Source organism: Brachyhypopomus gauderio, chromosome 19 (assembly GCF_052324685.1).
Source record: "Brachyhypopomus gauderio isolate BG-103 chromosome 19, BGAUD_0.2, whole genome shotgun sequence".
NCBI lineage: Eukaryota > Metazoa > Chordata > Actinopteri > Gymnotiformes > Hypopomidae > Brachyhypopomus > Brachyhypopomus gauderio.
Genome location: NC_135229.1, coordinates 12,554,903 through 12,570,423, shown reverse-complemented (window position 1 = coordinate 12,570,423; position 15,521 = coordinate 12,554,903). Strand labels below are relative to the sequence as shown.

The window sequence follows — 15,521 nt, the reverse complement described above, 5'->3', positions numbered from 1 at the left end:
CTTGGCTCGGTGCATTTATTTTCAATTATTCTGAAAACCAGAGGGAAAAAAAATACATCATGTTTCGAGGAGAGGAAAAACAGGAATTGTCTGCCCAAGTTATATAAATTCCTTCCAAACAACAACAACAACAAAAGGTTTTTTTTGTACAGGACTATACACTCCAAACGCCTCTGGTTAATGCCATTGTCTGCGTTCAAATGTTGCCCTTTTTCAATTTCACTGCTTTCAAACCATAAAAAATAATAAACATGCTGATCCATGTTATATGTTTGGTTTCCTGCGAGTCCTTATGAATACAAAATGTGTACTCACTGCGTTTAAACAACTCTGGACTACAATGTAGTAAATGTTGCTATAAAAGTTCTGAGACATGAACCTACTTTAATTGGAAGAATGCCATTTAAAAATAGAACATTTCAAGTGACCAAAGACCACAAGAAACAGGAAACTCAAAGTCATGACAGTTCAGTTGGAACCGGCGTCTGAGCCAAAGCCTTGTAAAATGAAAAAGCGGACCCAGCCACGCACCACAAACCCACATCTCTAACGTGTCGTATTACGACGTTTTAAGACTGCACCGTAATCATCGTAACCTACAGGACTGCAGGTTGCAATTACATCGTGCCATTACTGCTTGCACACACCGTTGCTTAACATGACGTGTTCCTGTGCTGCTACTTCCCACCAAACTCCAGCACACGGCTTGTGTCCAACCCTAAACATCCCGACACTCTGACCCATTAAAAAAAAAGCCTGAACACAGATACCGCTTCTATGCTTTTGTGTTTGTTTCAAAATGGCACCCAACAGCTCCTGTGTGGCACAGAGATTGCCTTTTGAGTAGGATGACCAACAGTAGAGAAAAAAATCATTACACAGTGGTCGGAGCCAGAAGGTCAATGCGGCGGCAGATTACATCATCTACGTTACACGTCACTTCCCACTCGAGGCCCTAGAATAACACGGGGGCAATACTAGCACGTGTTGAATGAGGCTACTACCCTACAGATGCCCCTCCCCTGAGCAGCAGGTGCGCAGAGGCCAGCTCGAACGTCCAAGGGTTTGAACATTAAACACTTTTCCTTAAACACTCTTGTGGTCAAGCGGCATAGTATTTCTATGTATTCGTAAGTGTCTCATCGAACTAGTTAGCTTTTAGAGTCGTCAAAAGCTAGAGTCATCATACATCAACTTTTGCATTTGTGAGGGTAAAGAATCTCTAATGAGGGTAACAAAATGATATAATGGCGGGGTATTACTTCTGCTCCGAACAATACTGGCTTACGGTTTGGTGCCAAGTGAGAACTCTCATAAGGAGGTCCCAGGAGAGTGTCCCAATTGTGACACCGTAGGCTTGAGAAATGACCTGCTTACACCAGCCTAAAACAGACACGTATCCCATCACGGACAGGAAGGCTGAACCTGAGAAGCTCTGCGAGGCTGGCGAACACTGTCAAGGGAACCACCACAGCCCGAGATACAGCCCGGTTTGATGAGAGACTGTGCTTAAGGCAGGTCAGTCAGACCCAATCAGCAGGTAGCAGATAAAACCGATCAGCTGCTTGGAAGTTCTGTGCACCTTTAAAAGACATGGTGACAGCAAGACGCTAAAATAAGAAATAAGCGCTAAATTAACAAAGTGATATAACGAAGAGCCACGCTGCGAATGTGGCGGGAGGGTGAGCACGTTGGACTACCACGTGTTGTACCACCATTCTTTGCTTTACCCCGAGCCCAATCCATCCAAAGTGTTTCCGAAACCAACAAGGGCTGCAGCCCAGGAAGGTCAATGCACCATGTCTTGTTTGCAGAATGTTTTCCTTATTTACGTTTGATCGACCAGACCCGCGAGCCCGGCCCGTCACCTCTGCACCCGCGCCACTTTTATCAGGCCGGGTCGGTTTTGCACACACAGCGTGCCCAGCCAAGAGAAGCTCTTCAATGAACTTTAGCCATTTATGAAACAGTGTGGGGGGAGAGGGGGAACTCCCAAGAGTTTACTGTAGTGCATTTGGCATTGGGAGTTGTGGTTGGGCATATTGAACGTATATACCCACCTTCCCTTACAGTCTTTAGTCTTTGGTGTTTGTGTATTTTGTAAATTTGAATACTGTGACAGAACTAACGATGAAGGTAAATGCTACGTGGGTATAAAGACAGATTTTGGAATTGGACTGGAATTTAGATGTCAATTTAATAGAACGGGGCACCAAGATTATGTTGTCCAGCTGGTTTTCGTTTCATTTAATCATCAAACAAAAATGATCACTACCAAGTGGGGGACTTTTGTACATATTTGCATTCCTCTATAACATCTGTGTTTAGAAAACAGTAGGGAAAGACAGCTGAAGACCATTGCCTTAAGATATTTACTTTTGCTGAGGACTGCTTCCTTGGAAACATGCTTTGAGGTTTCATCTCTTTTGATGCAGTGGTGTATGAATCAAAAAGAATTCGTTCGAGCTGATCGTTTTTAAGGACCCCATTGATATGCTCTTCTTCATGTGCCTGCGGTTATGTAAGAACCATTTCAGCACCATTGTTAGGAATCAACATATGCTATACAGACAAAAGTATTGGGACGCTCTTAATCATTGAGTTTGGATGTTTCGTTCAGTCCCACTGCCACAGGTGAAACAAGTCCAGCACCCACGCATGCAGACCGCCTTTGCTAACTTTAGTGAAAGAACGGGTGAGCCTAAAAGTGCTCATTGAAGTCAAGCATGCTATTGTGAGCAGTAGCCACCTTTGCAACAAGTCAGTTTGTGAAATGTCGTCCTTCCATGATGTTCCATGCTCGACTCCGAGTGGTTTTATTGAACGGCGGGAAGTGTTTAGGAACCACAGCAACTCAGCCACAAAGCGGCAGACCATGTGACGTTGCAGAGTGCAGTCGCGGAGTGCCGAGATGTATCGTTTGCCAACGCGCTGCTGAGTCAATAGCTGCTTGCAAACCTCCTCTGACATCAGCGCACTGAGCACAGGGAGCGTCACGTTGCTTCCATAAGTTCCCATCTGCGTGCAAAGCCGCACATTGCCAGGCACGATGCCAAGTGTCGGATGGAGCGAAGTAAAACATGATGCCCCTGGACTCTAGAGCACTGGAAACGTGTTCTGTGGAGTGACCACTGGCAGCACGACAGACGAGTCTGATGGACAAGGCCTGACTTCATCGTACCCAGTGTAGTTTGGTTGAGGAGGGGTAGTGCTGTGGGGTTGTTTTCCACCATTGGCCTTGGCCCTTTAGTTCCAGTGAAGGGAATTCTTAATGCTTCAGCACACCGAGACATATTGGATAATTTTATGCTTCCAACTTTGTGGGAACTTTTCTATTTCAGCATGACTGTAGCAAAGTGCACAAAGCAAAGTGCACAAGGTCCATAAAGGCATGGTTGGGTGTGTTTGTGTTGAGCAGATTGACTGGCCCTCACATAGCCCTGATCTCAAGCCCATCAAACACCTTTGGAATGAACTAGGACAAAGATTGTGAACCAGGCCATCTCGTCCAACATCAGTGTCGAATGTCATGAATGTTCTTCTGGATGAATGAGCAAAAATTCCCACAGACACACTTACTGAAATTCTTCCCAGAAGAGAGGAAGCTGCTCTAATTGCAAATGCCTATGGATTTAGAAGGGGATGTTAGAATAGGTGTGATGTGTGGTTGTCCCAATACTTTTTGCATATAGTGTATCTGGCATCAGCCCTAAGCAGTCACAGTACTTTATAGTACACATAATATGTGCATGTGTTAACATTGGGCTTTTCTGTAGGGCGTTATGCCAGACAGTATAAATACGACACTTTTCGTAGATAGTATTGTTCGGAATGGGCAGAATGCCCTGAATGCTCTTTTGTCCCTGTGCTCATCACTGGGCCATGCCAGATGCACCGATGATGTTCTGGGTCAGCGCGCTAACGCACCTACCCATGTAGTACTCGCTCGCCGACGCCAGCCTCTGCCTTATCTGAGACGCGTCTCTTGTCCTGAATGTCTTTCCTGTGCCCCTCGTCCCGGGGCAGGTATTGCATTCCGCCCTGCGTGCACGTCCGTGCACCACACCTCGGCAATGGGACAACGGTGGGGGGGTGTGAGGTGGAATTGGGGGCAGGTGAGGGGGGGGGGGGGGGGGGCGATGCGATAACAGCGGAGCCGGCATGTCTGCATGTCTCTTCACCCCTCCTCCGCGAACAAAAGGGCGAGGGTTCGATTTCCCCATCACTCTCACTACCATTGTGGAAGTGAGAAGGCAGACCAGGCCATCAGACAGGGGATGTTGTTCTCAGCCTTGAGCACAACAGGCCACCTTGTGCGGAGTCCTGCCACAGGTCAGCGTGGCATGTCCCGAGCCAACCAGTTCACCGTCTTTGCGAGACTCCATCACCTGAGACAAGTGTCGAGATAGATTTGTGCAAGCAAATGCTCGTGTGAGATTGAACTCCCAACAGACCTGACATCCCCCTCTCAGCCCAGGGGGCCCCCGGCAGGCAGGTACAGTGAGTCTCCGTCAGGGCATGGGACGCTGCAAGACACCTCAATTTGACATGATAAGTATGCCTTTTGATTGGACAACCTCCACATTGATACAGCTCGCAAGGGCCTACACTCATTGGCATAAGAGGTCAAGCATTCTCCTGGCTCAAATCCTACCTGACAGATCATTGCCAATTTGTAAATAACGAATGTTCATAACGTACAAAAGTAAAATATGGTGTCCCACAAGGATCTGTATTGGACCCCATATTATTCTCATTGTATATGCTACTGCTAGGCACAATCATTCGTGGGCATGCTATTAGCTTCCATTGCTATGCAGATGAAACTCATTATATATCTTCTAATGCATATATCTGTATGTGTATATCTGTATATATGTTCTAATCCGGATTATGTCAATACTACTACCAAAATTGAGAACTGCGTCCAGGACATAAAAAAATGGATGGTGTCTAATTTTCTTCTTCTAAATTCTGATAAGACTGAGGTGTTGCTTCTTGGAGCTGCTAGAATCAAATCAAATCAAATCAAATATATTTGTATAGCGCTTTTCACAACACATGTAAGAAATTGGCCTGATATTCCTCTTACCCTAGATGGCATCTTAGGGAGTTTTGCCTTGCCACTGTCACCTCTGGCTTGCTCATTAGGGATCTGGACCCATATGATTGCAAAGCTGCTTTGTGACAACATATGTTGTAAAAAGCACTATATAAATAAATTTGACTTTGACTTTGAAAGGAGCACTATTGATTTAGCTCGTGAAGGTCCAGGGGTGAAGTCAGCTGTGAGCAGGGCCCAGGTCAACAGAAGCACGAATGACATGGCTGTCTTCGCTGAGATTTGATTGGTTGTGCTTTAGATACAGTGGCTGTTGATTGGATAGCTCTCATTCTTCAGGGTGGATCACTCGTGGTCTCGGAGCACGTGCGGATAAGGTATGTTGTGCTGGTACTATTCCCTGTCCTTAAGCCAGCATGGTGTACCAGTGCATTCTGATCTCTCTGTCTTTTCAAAAGGCCTGGCTACCTGCAGGGGAGTCTCTCAGCATGACCTTACGCTACACTAACTAAATACAGACATGTGCTTTTGTTTGGGGTTTTGTTTTTTTGCATCACTGCCGAGATTGACTGTCACATGATGTAGTGCACGAATGCTGAAGCCAGAAAGCCCAGGCCGATCACCACTGGTTATTTCACAAACGCTCTTCACAGTCAGCTCGGGGACATTGCCTGGGACAAACCGTGTGCTATGAGACTGCCTTCTTATAAGTAAACATTGTCTTAGATCCCCAACCAACATAAATGCCCACAGGGACAGAAATCATTTGACTTCATAATCTGACAAGGAAACAATATCAGGAAGAGTCATAATAAAGTGATGCACATTAATGTGATAAGAAGCAGCATGTACTGATAGGAGGGGATAGGTATGATATGGTAAAATATGTAGCTAATATTTAAGGATTATCATGTGATTTTCATTAAGGCTCAGATGAAATGATTTGTAGATCTCAGAGCAGTAAAATGTAGATCTCAGAGCAATACATATTAGACCATATTTGTTAGTTCATAATAACGCAGTTTATAACGCTATTGTTAGCTTACACACACTGGAAGCATAAGTTCACGCTTTCCTTCTCATCAGTCCTCAGAGAATTTTATTTTACACCTCTGGAAAGTGAGCAGTTAACCCCTCTGAGCTGTTTGATGGCCCCAAAAACCCACTCTGCTCCAACTGGGAACCCAGGAAGCTCACTGGTCCAGAACAGAAGGTTACATTGGTAAACGTGGTCCCTGAGAAAGCTAAAAGGACGACCAGAAGCAGCAGTTTATAGGCTAGTCACCACGTCGGCATCAGGACGTGAAGACTTTGGCATATGTGCTCTGTGAGGAAACCCGCCCCGCAGAAACTTCTGGATCTTCAAAGGACAAAGGGAGGATGCAGCAGTAATATTCACGTATAAACCAAGAACATGTGCAGAAGAATAAAATTAATGTAAACAGAAAATCGCATTTTTTTACAACTTAGCTTTATTAATGAAATGTGAAGTAAGCTGCAAAATAAATTAGATATAAAACATAACAAGCACATATTCGATTTGTACAACAATACATTGTAACACCTCATGTTTGATATCTGTACATACAAAGGTAACATGTTTAATTTCCAAGAGCTTTTCATATCTGGCTGTTTGCTTTGTCAAGACAAGCGCGGTCATTTTTCCCGCAAGTCCGTATTTCGTTTCGTAGTGTGAACAATTAACGTCTCAATCAGAAAGCAGTTCTGCATAAAGCCTGCAGGATATGTCATGTGACCCAGGCACCACACACAGACTTCTGGGAAACGGAGAAAACGCTGACATGAGAAGGACTTTAGTGACATTGGTACATTTTGTTTGTCGTGTACTGCGGATAATTGGACTAATTCCACAGGTAGGCTGGGCATTTTCTTTCGTGAAAGCTAGTTGGTTCTTTGGTATTTTGAGTTCCAAATGTACATCATCATATTCTTGCATGGCAGACATGATAAGAACGCTGGCCTAGTGCAAATTCTCATCACTTTTTATCAACACTCATAATTTATAAGAATTGATAATAATAATAGCATTAATAATATAATCATAGTTTGGCTCCAGGTCAAACTACCTGGTCAAACTTTTTTCAAGTACTTAAAAAAAAGGAAATAAAAAAAACTCAAAAACTTTGTTGGGAAAGTTCATGAAAAGAAAACCATAAAAACAACATGAATGAGAACAAAAGAACAGACATCCAATAACAACACTCGACAAGTTGCATAGTTCATTTTCTCGGCTTCGCAGTTCCGAGATGTTTCTCTTTATTGCAGCGTAGAGGACATGGAATGACATTTGAGCTTGACCATGCACCTGTTCACACTTACTCTCCCCACTCCCCCTCATATAACAAAAATATATTATGTTTTTAGTCTTCTTTTTTTTTTTTTACATTTATACGAAAGTGCCACAGAGATCACTCGAGTCAAGGGTCAGCCTCTGAAACATCCCACAGACATACCACAAAAGAAACTGTCCTAGCCAGAAATGGCGACGGTTCGGGAAATGCGTATGGGCCGACCCGTTCCACTAATCCACCGGACGTGGCACCACCGTGAACCGAGTGTCGCTGGGCAGTTTTTCGGAGTGGCTCACGAGGGGGCGTTTTCCGCCGTGTCTCTCTTTACGAGCAGCCGCACTCCTCGACGATCATGTTCTGGATGTCCTTCTTGACGATCTTCTGCTCCTCGTTGTAGTAGAGCATCGACATGGCGCGGAGGCGCGTGGGCACGCAGCACGACCTGATGCTGGAGAACGGGCTGTAGCCGCGCATGCGGTAGTGGTTGATGACGGTGGAGTGGAAGGACAAGGCGGATCCCGCCACGCTGGCCACGTGGCTCGGGCACTCGCCCTCGCAGTAGTTGGCGTGGTACCCGGACGGCGCGATGATCCAGTCGTTCCAGCCGATGTCCCTGAAGTTGACGTAGAACTGGCGCTTGCAGCAGGTGCGCACCTTCCCGTCGCACTCCAGCCCCCGCTTGGCTCTCCGCCGCCGCGCCTCCTCGGCCGGGCGCAGCGCCACCATGAGGAAGGGCCTGTGCGAACGCTCCTTCTCCTGCTCGTCCGGGAGCGCGAGCACGGGAGCGGCACCGGCCTCGGCGCACAGCGGGCAGGACACGCGCAGACGCAGCTGTCCCTCGGCCCCGTCCAGCAGCGCCTGCACGCTCCCGCCGACCGGCAGCGTGTGCCATCCGCTGCGCCGCGTCTCCACCGTCTTTTCGGACACTGTCTCCTCGCGCCGGGCCCCGGGCCCACCCAGGGTCTGCCGGAGCTGCAGGGACACCTTGCCCTTGGTCCTGCTGCCCTTGGCCACCTTCAGGAAGAGCCATACGTTGGCCTGCTCCACCACGGAGAGACCGCTGCTCTCCTTGGAGATGTCGAACTTCACCATGCCGGGGGCGTCTGTTGAAAACACAGCAGATCAGAGCAGCTCATCACACACCTGGATGGTTGGATTCTTCTATCACTTAAATAATAATAACACAGTGGGAAGACACGAGTTCTGTACTACCACCTCTCTGGAGAAGCATCTTGCCAGAGGCACCATTTATAAAAATTAACCTTCCCAAGATTTACTCAGCTGATTTATGGTATAAACTGGAATTTATTGTGCGTGTTGGAGAGAGGCCAAACGGTCTAGAAATTGCTGAATGAAACGAGAACCTCAGTGGACTTAATAAACTAGCACAGACTCTCTCTCTCTCTCTCTCTGCAAGTTGGGTGCTTTCACAGTCTTACTCTACCATCTGCAATCCTTCATCAACACCTAGCCCTTCTCCATAAAAACATTTCCTGCTGCTAAAATCCTGGCACTCCATTTGTGTACATAAAGCCTGTCATGTTATGACAAGGGCCATCCCAGTACCTCGCACATGACTGCGTGCAGTAAGCTGCTCAGATTCAGTTACCTCCAGTGATTTACTGATCTGAGACACCAGATATTTCACACCAATCCCAGCCAGACCCCACCTCCTGAAGAATGGCTGTTAATTCAATTATTTAGTCAACACGTCTGGTTAAAATACACGATCGGTTATTCGATCGTGGCGAAGACAGCCCATTTAATGACAAAACCCCCCTGCCTTTAAGCCTGTTTCATATACCCTGGCTCTACACTGAAATGTTTCATTATGGGAATACAGGTGAGATTTTACCAGGAGTCTGTGATACTTTCTTTCACCTTTCTCTCACCTCTCTTTCACCTTGTCATTTGATATGGCACCGAAGAAAAGAGCTCCATGCAACACAAGCAGGATTTCTTTGCACTCATCCATTCATTATTCAGCTGCAACAGGTTGTCCATAACAGCGTCTGAATGGATTATGCAGCTCCCTACAGAAAATCTGGCTCAATAAGTCACCGATTACATTCAGAACTTTGCGCTCGCTCGCTGAACAGTGCCGTGGGCTGCTGACTGCTGCTGACCCGCTTGGCGTGTTCACAGATCTCCCGCTGGAGGCCACTGCCGATGTCTCCTAGCGTTAGATCTTCATAACAAGCAGTTGGAAATTGTAATTGGCGGACATTGAGCGAGACGTTGAGTGGGATGGTCGGCAGGACACTGAGTGGGACAGTCAGCAGGACAGTGGGACATTTGGTGGGACAGGCAGTGGGATGCTTGCAGCTCCCTCTGTGCCTGGCTGGGTTAGTTTGGGTGATGTCCTCATATGTCCTTTTTCCCAGATTTGGGATTTCTGCAATGCTTAAAATGTCTTTCCTTTCCTACTGATGTTTGCTTTCTACACTTTTGGTCTTGCTTTGACCATTCTATAGTTCCTATCTTCACACACGCCACAGTTTGTTGCTTCATAGGGCAGTCATGGTCTGATGGCTAGTGAAGTGGTCTTGTGCCTGGAGGGTCGTGGGTTCGATTCCCAGGCCATGACAGGAGTGCCCTTGACCAAGGCACTGAACCCCAACTGCTCCCCGGGGCACCAGGCTAGGGCTGCCCACCGCTCTGGGCACGTGTTCACCACAGCCCCATAGTGATCAATAGTGTTTGTGTTTGTTCTCACAGCACTGATGGGTGAACGTGGAGTACAAATTTCGATTGGGGTAATAATCACAATTGACAAATATGGCATGTTTATGTTTATATGGTAGCCTTTGGTCAGAGAGGAAAATGTAGCTGCTATATGATCTTATGATTGGTGTATGAACTAGGCCTAAATGCCCAAACACAGCCGAGACTGATGATGCTCTCACACTTGGACTTATTTTTGTGATGCCTGTTTTGTTCATGTGCAACATGCACAGACTTGATCTTTCCACACCTGGCTACATCAGAACTTCAGAAGTTTCCGAAGATCTTGTCCTGTGAAGTAGTGGATTTGAATGGCAAATTTATTAATTTATTCAATTAGCACTATGTTATTATTTGTCTCATTATTTCATTACAGTAACAGCTGGAGGAAGATAAATACGATGATCTGTCTTTGCAGCTTGTGTAGGATTATTGTTATTTATCGTGTAAGTACGACTGCTAACTTCATTAAACATGGGTAGGGGTGTGTGTCCCTCCACCTTAGTTGAAATATAAAACATGGTCACCCAAAGGTCAGTCCTGCTGAACAGTAAAGCTCAAGTACATTTTGCCATAAGCTGTTTTTACAATACATTCTTGCTCAAAGACAAAACTCCTTTTACTGGGAGCCAGTGCGAGACTCGGACAAGATGGCAGTGACAGAGAGCCGTTATCTATTTACAGATAAATGCCAGCTCTGTTTTTTAGTACCACTGGCTGTTATTTGAACAGATTTGACATTTGGGACCAGAGGTCAGTTGGACTTTATTTCTTAATCCAAGAACTTATTCTGTTTACACAGTTAACACTGTGTTTGCAATTGCATATGTGTGTGTGCATGTGTGTGCGAGCACATGTGTGTGCATCTGCTATTAAGACGCGCCACACATCTGCCCTCTGTACTGGAACAGTCCAGAAGGACTCTTGCCGACGCTTCTATGACCGGTGTCATGTAAGGTCGAGGACACGCCCCCGAACCTCCCACTGAACGTCCCGCCTTCACCCGAGTCTGCTTACGAGTCTTTACCCTGCACCATCCAGCCTTCTGCGACAACTGACCGACCGTGGCCGAACCCGCACGCCTGCGAGGGACCTTTCTCGGAAACGAATAGTTCCCCACCTTCAATGAAGAGGCAATTCGCTGTTTGTCCAGAAGACTAAACTTGTACGCAGCTATTCTGATGACATATGACCAGCTTATAAAACATTTACCGGATTCTTTAGAAAATAGCGCTCTAAAATGCGAATTAAAAGGTGAAGCTTGTTTCTGTTGCGACACTTGACACCAGTTGCAATTATTTCTTTTTGTGGATGCAGTCCTGGACTGTGAGGAAGCAGGCCAGCTTTTTGAGAACAGATCGTCCCAGGTGTGAGGGCGTGGAGAAGGGGTATGATGTCCCCCTCACCTCACCCAGCATCTGTGATTTGGCCAAAGGTTCTGCCCAGTGCCAGAAAAATCTGCCACAGCTGTAAAAACGTCCCCCCTCCCTCAAAGACTTCACCTAGGACTCAGATATGACACTCACTAAGGATGTTCTTTGTTACTTTAGTGAGTATCAGAGATGTCTCTCGCTCTCTCTCTCTCTCTCTCCACCCCATTCTCTGGCTCTCTCACTCTCTCTCTCCCCTTCCCTCTCTCTTTTCTTTCAGTAAACACTTTGAAAGTCACCTCCCTAGTCCCTGGCAAACCCAGAGTAATTATTGGGATGTACTTTTTGATGAATGAAGCAATTATATCCCACTAATGACCCAGTGTTTGTATGGGCTGCAGTCGGCCGCTCTCTGAGCTCCCTTCTCGGGTGTGTCGTTATCACCCTGTGGCCTCATTAAGACACGGAAGGATCCTTTTTTCACCCCGGGGTCCATTCAGAACGGGCCTCTTCATCGCCGTGGGCTGACGGCCATGTTCACGTAAGCGAGGAGGCCCCCATTGGCCACCACACCGGAGGCTTTAAACACACCCCTCCGCTATGGACACGCCCACCTCATTACCATCAAAAAACGGCACAAACGAGCGTTCGGCGGCGCTGGTGCGTAGGCCCGTCTGTTTACGCCCAACGACGAGCCGGGCCTGCCGGGATAAATGCTGCTCGCCCTTTTGTTTGTGTGTCATATTGATTTGTGGCTCCGTGACATTGTTAGAAATAAGTCACGAGGAACCAATTAAAAGTGGAATGCCTTTGCAAACCTCCCCATCCCACATCTCTGAGGAACCCGCTGGGACGGAACACGGCTATTAATGGAGCCCACTGTATTCCAAAAGGGTGCGTGCCTCTCCCTTAGGGAGCCCCCCCACCCTCGCTCGCCACGTCAAACTGAGGGTACCGACGACATCATTCTTTCTGAAGATTACTCTGGGATTGGTGACACGGCGCACTCTGCCACAGATGGCAAAGAGCCTTAACCCCAGCAGGTAGAGAGAAGAACCCCCACCTGATCTCCCACTGTGTCCCGCGTCAAAGCAGGCAAACGTCTCCGAACACAGATAGAAACGCACGAATGTCAGCTGCGGCGTTCGGAGGTGGCGCCAGCGTTGGCTTGAAACGCCAGCCATGTCCGAAGCAATCGTTTTCTGAAACGAATGTCTTCATATTCTGCGGTAGGCTTTTCCATGCACAGATTACACTCAAATTAGGGACAACGTTTCAGTTTTAGTTCACCAATGACTGCACAAGATACCCTAAAAGCAGGACTAATCTCTTTCTCTGCCAAACTGACACTATATGTCAAACTTTCTATCCACCAAATTTATGCCTAAACAGCAATGATAAGGATTATATCTACCAGTGTCGTATCAAATGAAACTACTTTAAAAGGTTACAGAGGGGCATGATTCTCGTGCAGCATATCGGTAGCAGTGCAGACAGACAGTTTCCTGGCTGGGTGTTCCACAGCTGGAGAACACGTGTTCGTTTCTGTAGAGTTCCGACCCATAGAAAGCAATCCCTCTCTGTCTCTCTTTCTCCCGGGTTCTGTCTCTGTCTCTCGTCCTAATCTGCCTTGCCTCAGGAGACAGATCAAACCTTTGAATCTTCAGACACTTCACAGAGAAATTTCCGAGCTTGTCAGGGGCGGCTCCTTCACTTCAGTCGTCCAGTGATGAACAGCACTCATCACTTTTTGTGGCTTGGTTAATTTTCGTAGATGATAATGAAATGTCTCATAATGGTGCACAAAAAACATTCGTATGAATTCTCACAAGATTTCCCCATGAACTAAAACAACCTGCTGTTAATTTGATTTCTCTCAACCTGCTGTTTAAAGTGAAGATAAGAAAGTGCTGTAAATCTCAGCGTGAGCAACCTAATATGAGCTACTTCAGAAGGAGCGACCTGCATCAGTGTCCGGCGCCGGACGAGCCCGTAAGGACTCACCTGACTCAACTCTCGGACTCACCTGGCTCGGCGAAGGTAATGATTTCTGAAGGCTGCCCGTCTGCGTCCGCACCATGTCCGGTGAGCTCGTCCCCCTCCTCCTCCATCTCCACCGTCCCGTCCTGGGCGACGTGCCCCACGTGCAGCTTCCGGAGGGCGTTGAGGAGGGCGGCACGTGGCACGGGGCGCGTGACGTTTGGCGGGGCGCTCAGGTGAAGCACGCCGAGAATGTGCCTCTTCACCGCCTCCACCATGCCGGGCTCGGAGGCCGGCGTCGTCGTATCCAGCCGGGCCAGGGCGCAAGACGGGCACGGGGCGGCCGAGTCGTCCGCCTCCCGTCCCGGGGCCGCCCTCGTAGCGCCCGGCGTCGGAGAACACCTACCTCTCGGGCAGCCAGAGAGGAGTAACAACATCGCCAGGGCTGTCGCCACGGCAGCGAGGGAGGGCATTCTGGGTGTCCGGGGAGCGCGCACGCGAGGCTCCCACGCAACTCGGCCCGTCGTCGTAGCGATGGGCGCGCGCCGGGCTCCGTTGGGGGGGAGCGGTGGAGGAGTGCCCACCCCGCCGGGTCAGGGGAAGGCGGTGAGCGGAAACGGGAGGCGTGAAGGCTGGAGTTAAATCCTTATCGGAGAGGGGCGGCCATAGCGCAGGAAGGAGGCTGGTGGCGGAGAGACGGGCGGCGGGCGCGTCCTGGCCGGCTCGGGCGGCGGGGATGGTCCTGGTTCCTGCTTGTAGTCCTGGGGAGGGAGGTCCTGGTCCCGACGTGGTCCGGACGAGCTCGGTCCAAACGCTTGGCAGCTGAGGTGCGGAACTCGGGAGGAAACTGACAGAGTGGTGCTCCCTACGCCGGAGTTGAATGGTTTTGTGGAAAGTGGGCAGGGTTAGACAGTTCTCTCTCTCTCTCTCTCTCTCTCTCTCCCTCGTTCTTCACCGTGTCTACCCTCTCGCTTTCTCTCTCTCTGTAATTATACCTTCCTCCCCCTACTTCCCTCCCTCTCAGTTTATTACTATCTTCCTCACTACTTCTGAGTCACTAACTTCTACTTTCTCTCTCTCTCTCTCTCTCTCTCTCTCTCTCCTCAGCAACTCCTCCAGTAATATGTGTAACAGTTTTTTTTTTCGTCCCTGGCACAGAGTTCCTAACACTCACGCGCACGTTTGCTGTCACACTTCTCTCCCATTCGTACATCTCTCTCTCTCTCTCTTTCTCTCTCTCTCTCATTCTATTTCTCTCCGTCCCTCCCTCCTCCCCTCCCTCCTTCCCGCCCTCTCTCTAGGCATTGATCCATCTGCTGCTGATCTGCACAGTGATTTAACTGTGGGTCGGGACATGATGTTAGGGGAAGGTGAGGGGTCAGCGTGACTATCTGTGTGCACAACACACACACATGCAAACGCACACAGACTGATTCATGCTCCGTCTCTCTCTCTCTCTCTCTCTCTCTCTCTCTCTCTCTCTCACACACACACACACACACGCGCGCGCGCACATACACACACACGCACACACCCCTTAGAAAGAAGCACAGCTTGGGCATTTCCTCTACCAATGGGGGTGTTCTGTGCACCAAATTAACTACTCAGCATGATACTATCATAGGCCACATGGCTCAAACTACCAGTTTGTTACATATTTAACATTTAATCATTAAACTGAGAGTCTGACGACTTGAGGAATGACGCAAACATATGTTATGTCACCTGTTGGACGTTGCTAAATATACAGTAGCTCGCCTCCCTGCCAATTATCCATTCACGATATCCAGAGCAGCAGAGAAAAACTACTGAGAAACTGAGATAACTAATCTAATTGGCTGACTGAATAATATAGCGTGGAAGGTGGGTCCACTTCAGCAGAGGGTGTTTTTGTGTGTGTCACAGCCGATGCTTGAACAGACTAGCATGAACATGACACCAGCGATAGGTTCGACCTGTGCCAACCACGGCCCATCTCACAATGGGAAGCGCCGCAACGCTGCTCCACCTAGTGGCAACAGTGTGCATTGTCCACTCTTTTCTATCTTCCCCATTCATCCGAGAGAAAAGCTG

At 48.1% G+C, this 15,521-nt stretch overlaps 1 protein-coding gene across 1 annotated transcript; it reads right to left on the bottom strand.

Moving 5' to 3' along the window:
* Nucleotides 1–6,563: 6,563 nt before the first annotated feature.
* inhbab (inhibin subunit beta Ab) lies at nucleotides 6,564–14,552 on the bottom strand. The gene is made up of 2 exons (XM_076982009.1): nucleotides 13,495–14,552; nucleotides 6,564–8,477 (listed from the first exon to the last, which is right to left on the bottom strand). Exons 1-2 carry the CDS (start codon nucleotides 13,919–13,921, stop codon nucleotides 7,699–7,701), a joined length of 1,206 nt encoding a protein of 401 aa, XP_076838124.1. The 5' UTR covers nucleotides 13,922–14,552; the 3' UTR covers nucleotides 6,564–7,698.
* Nucleotides 14,553–15,521: the final 969 nt, after the last annotated feature.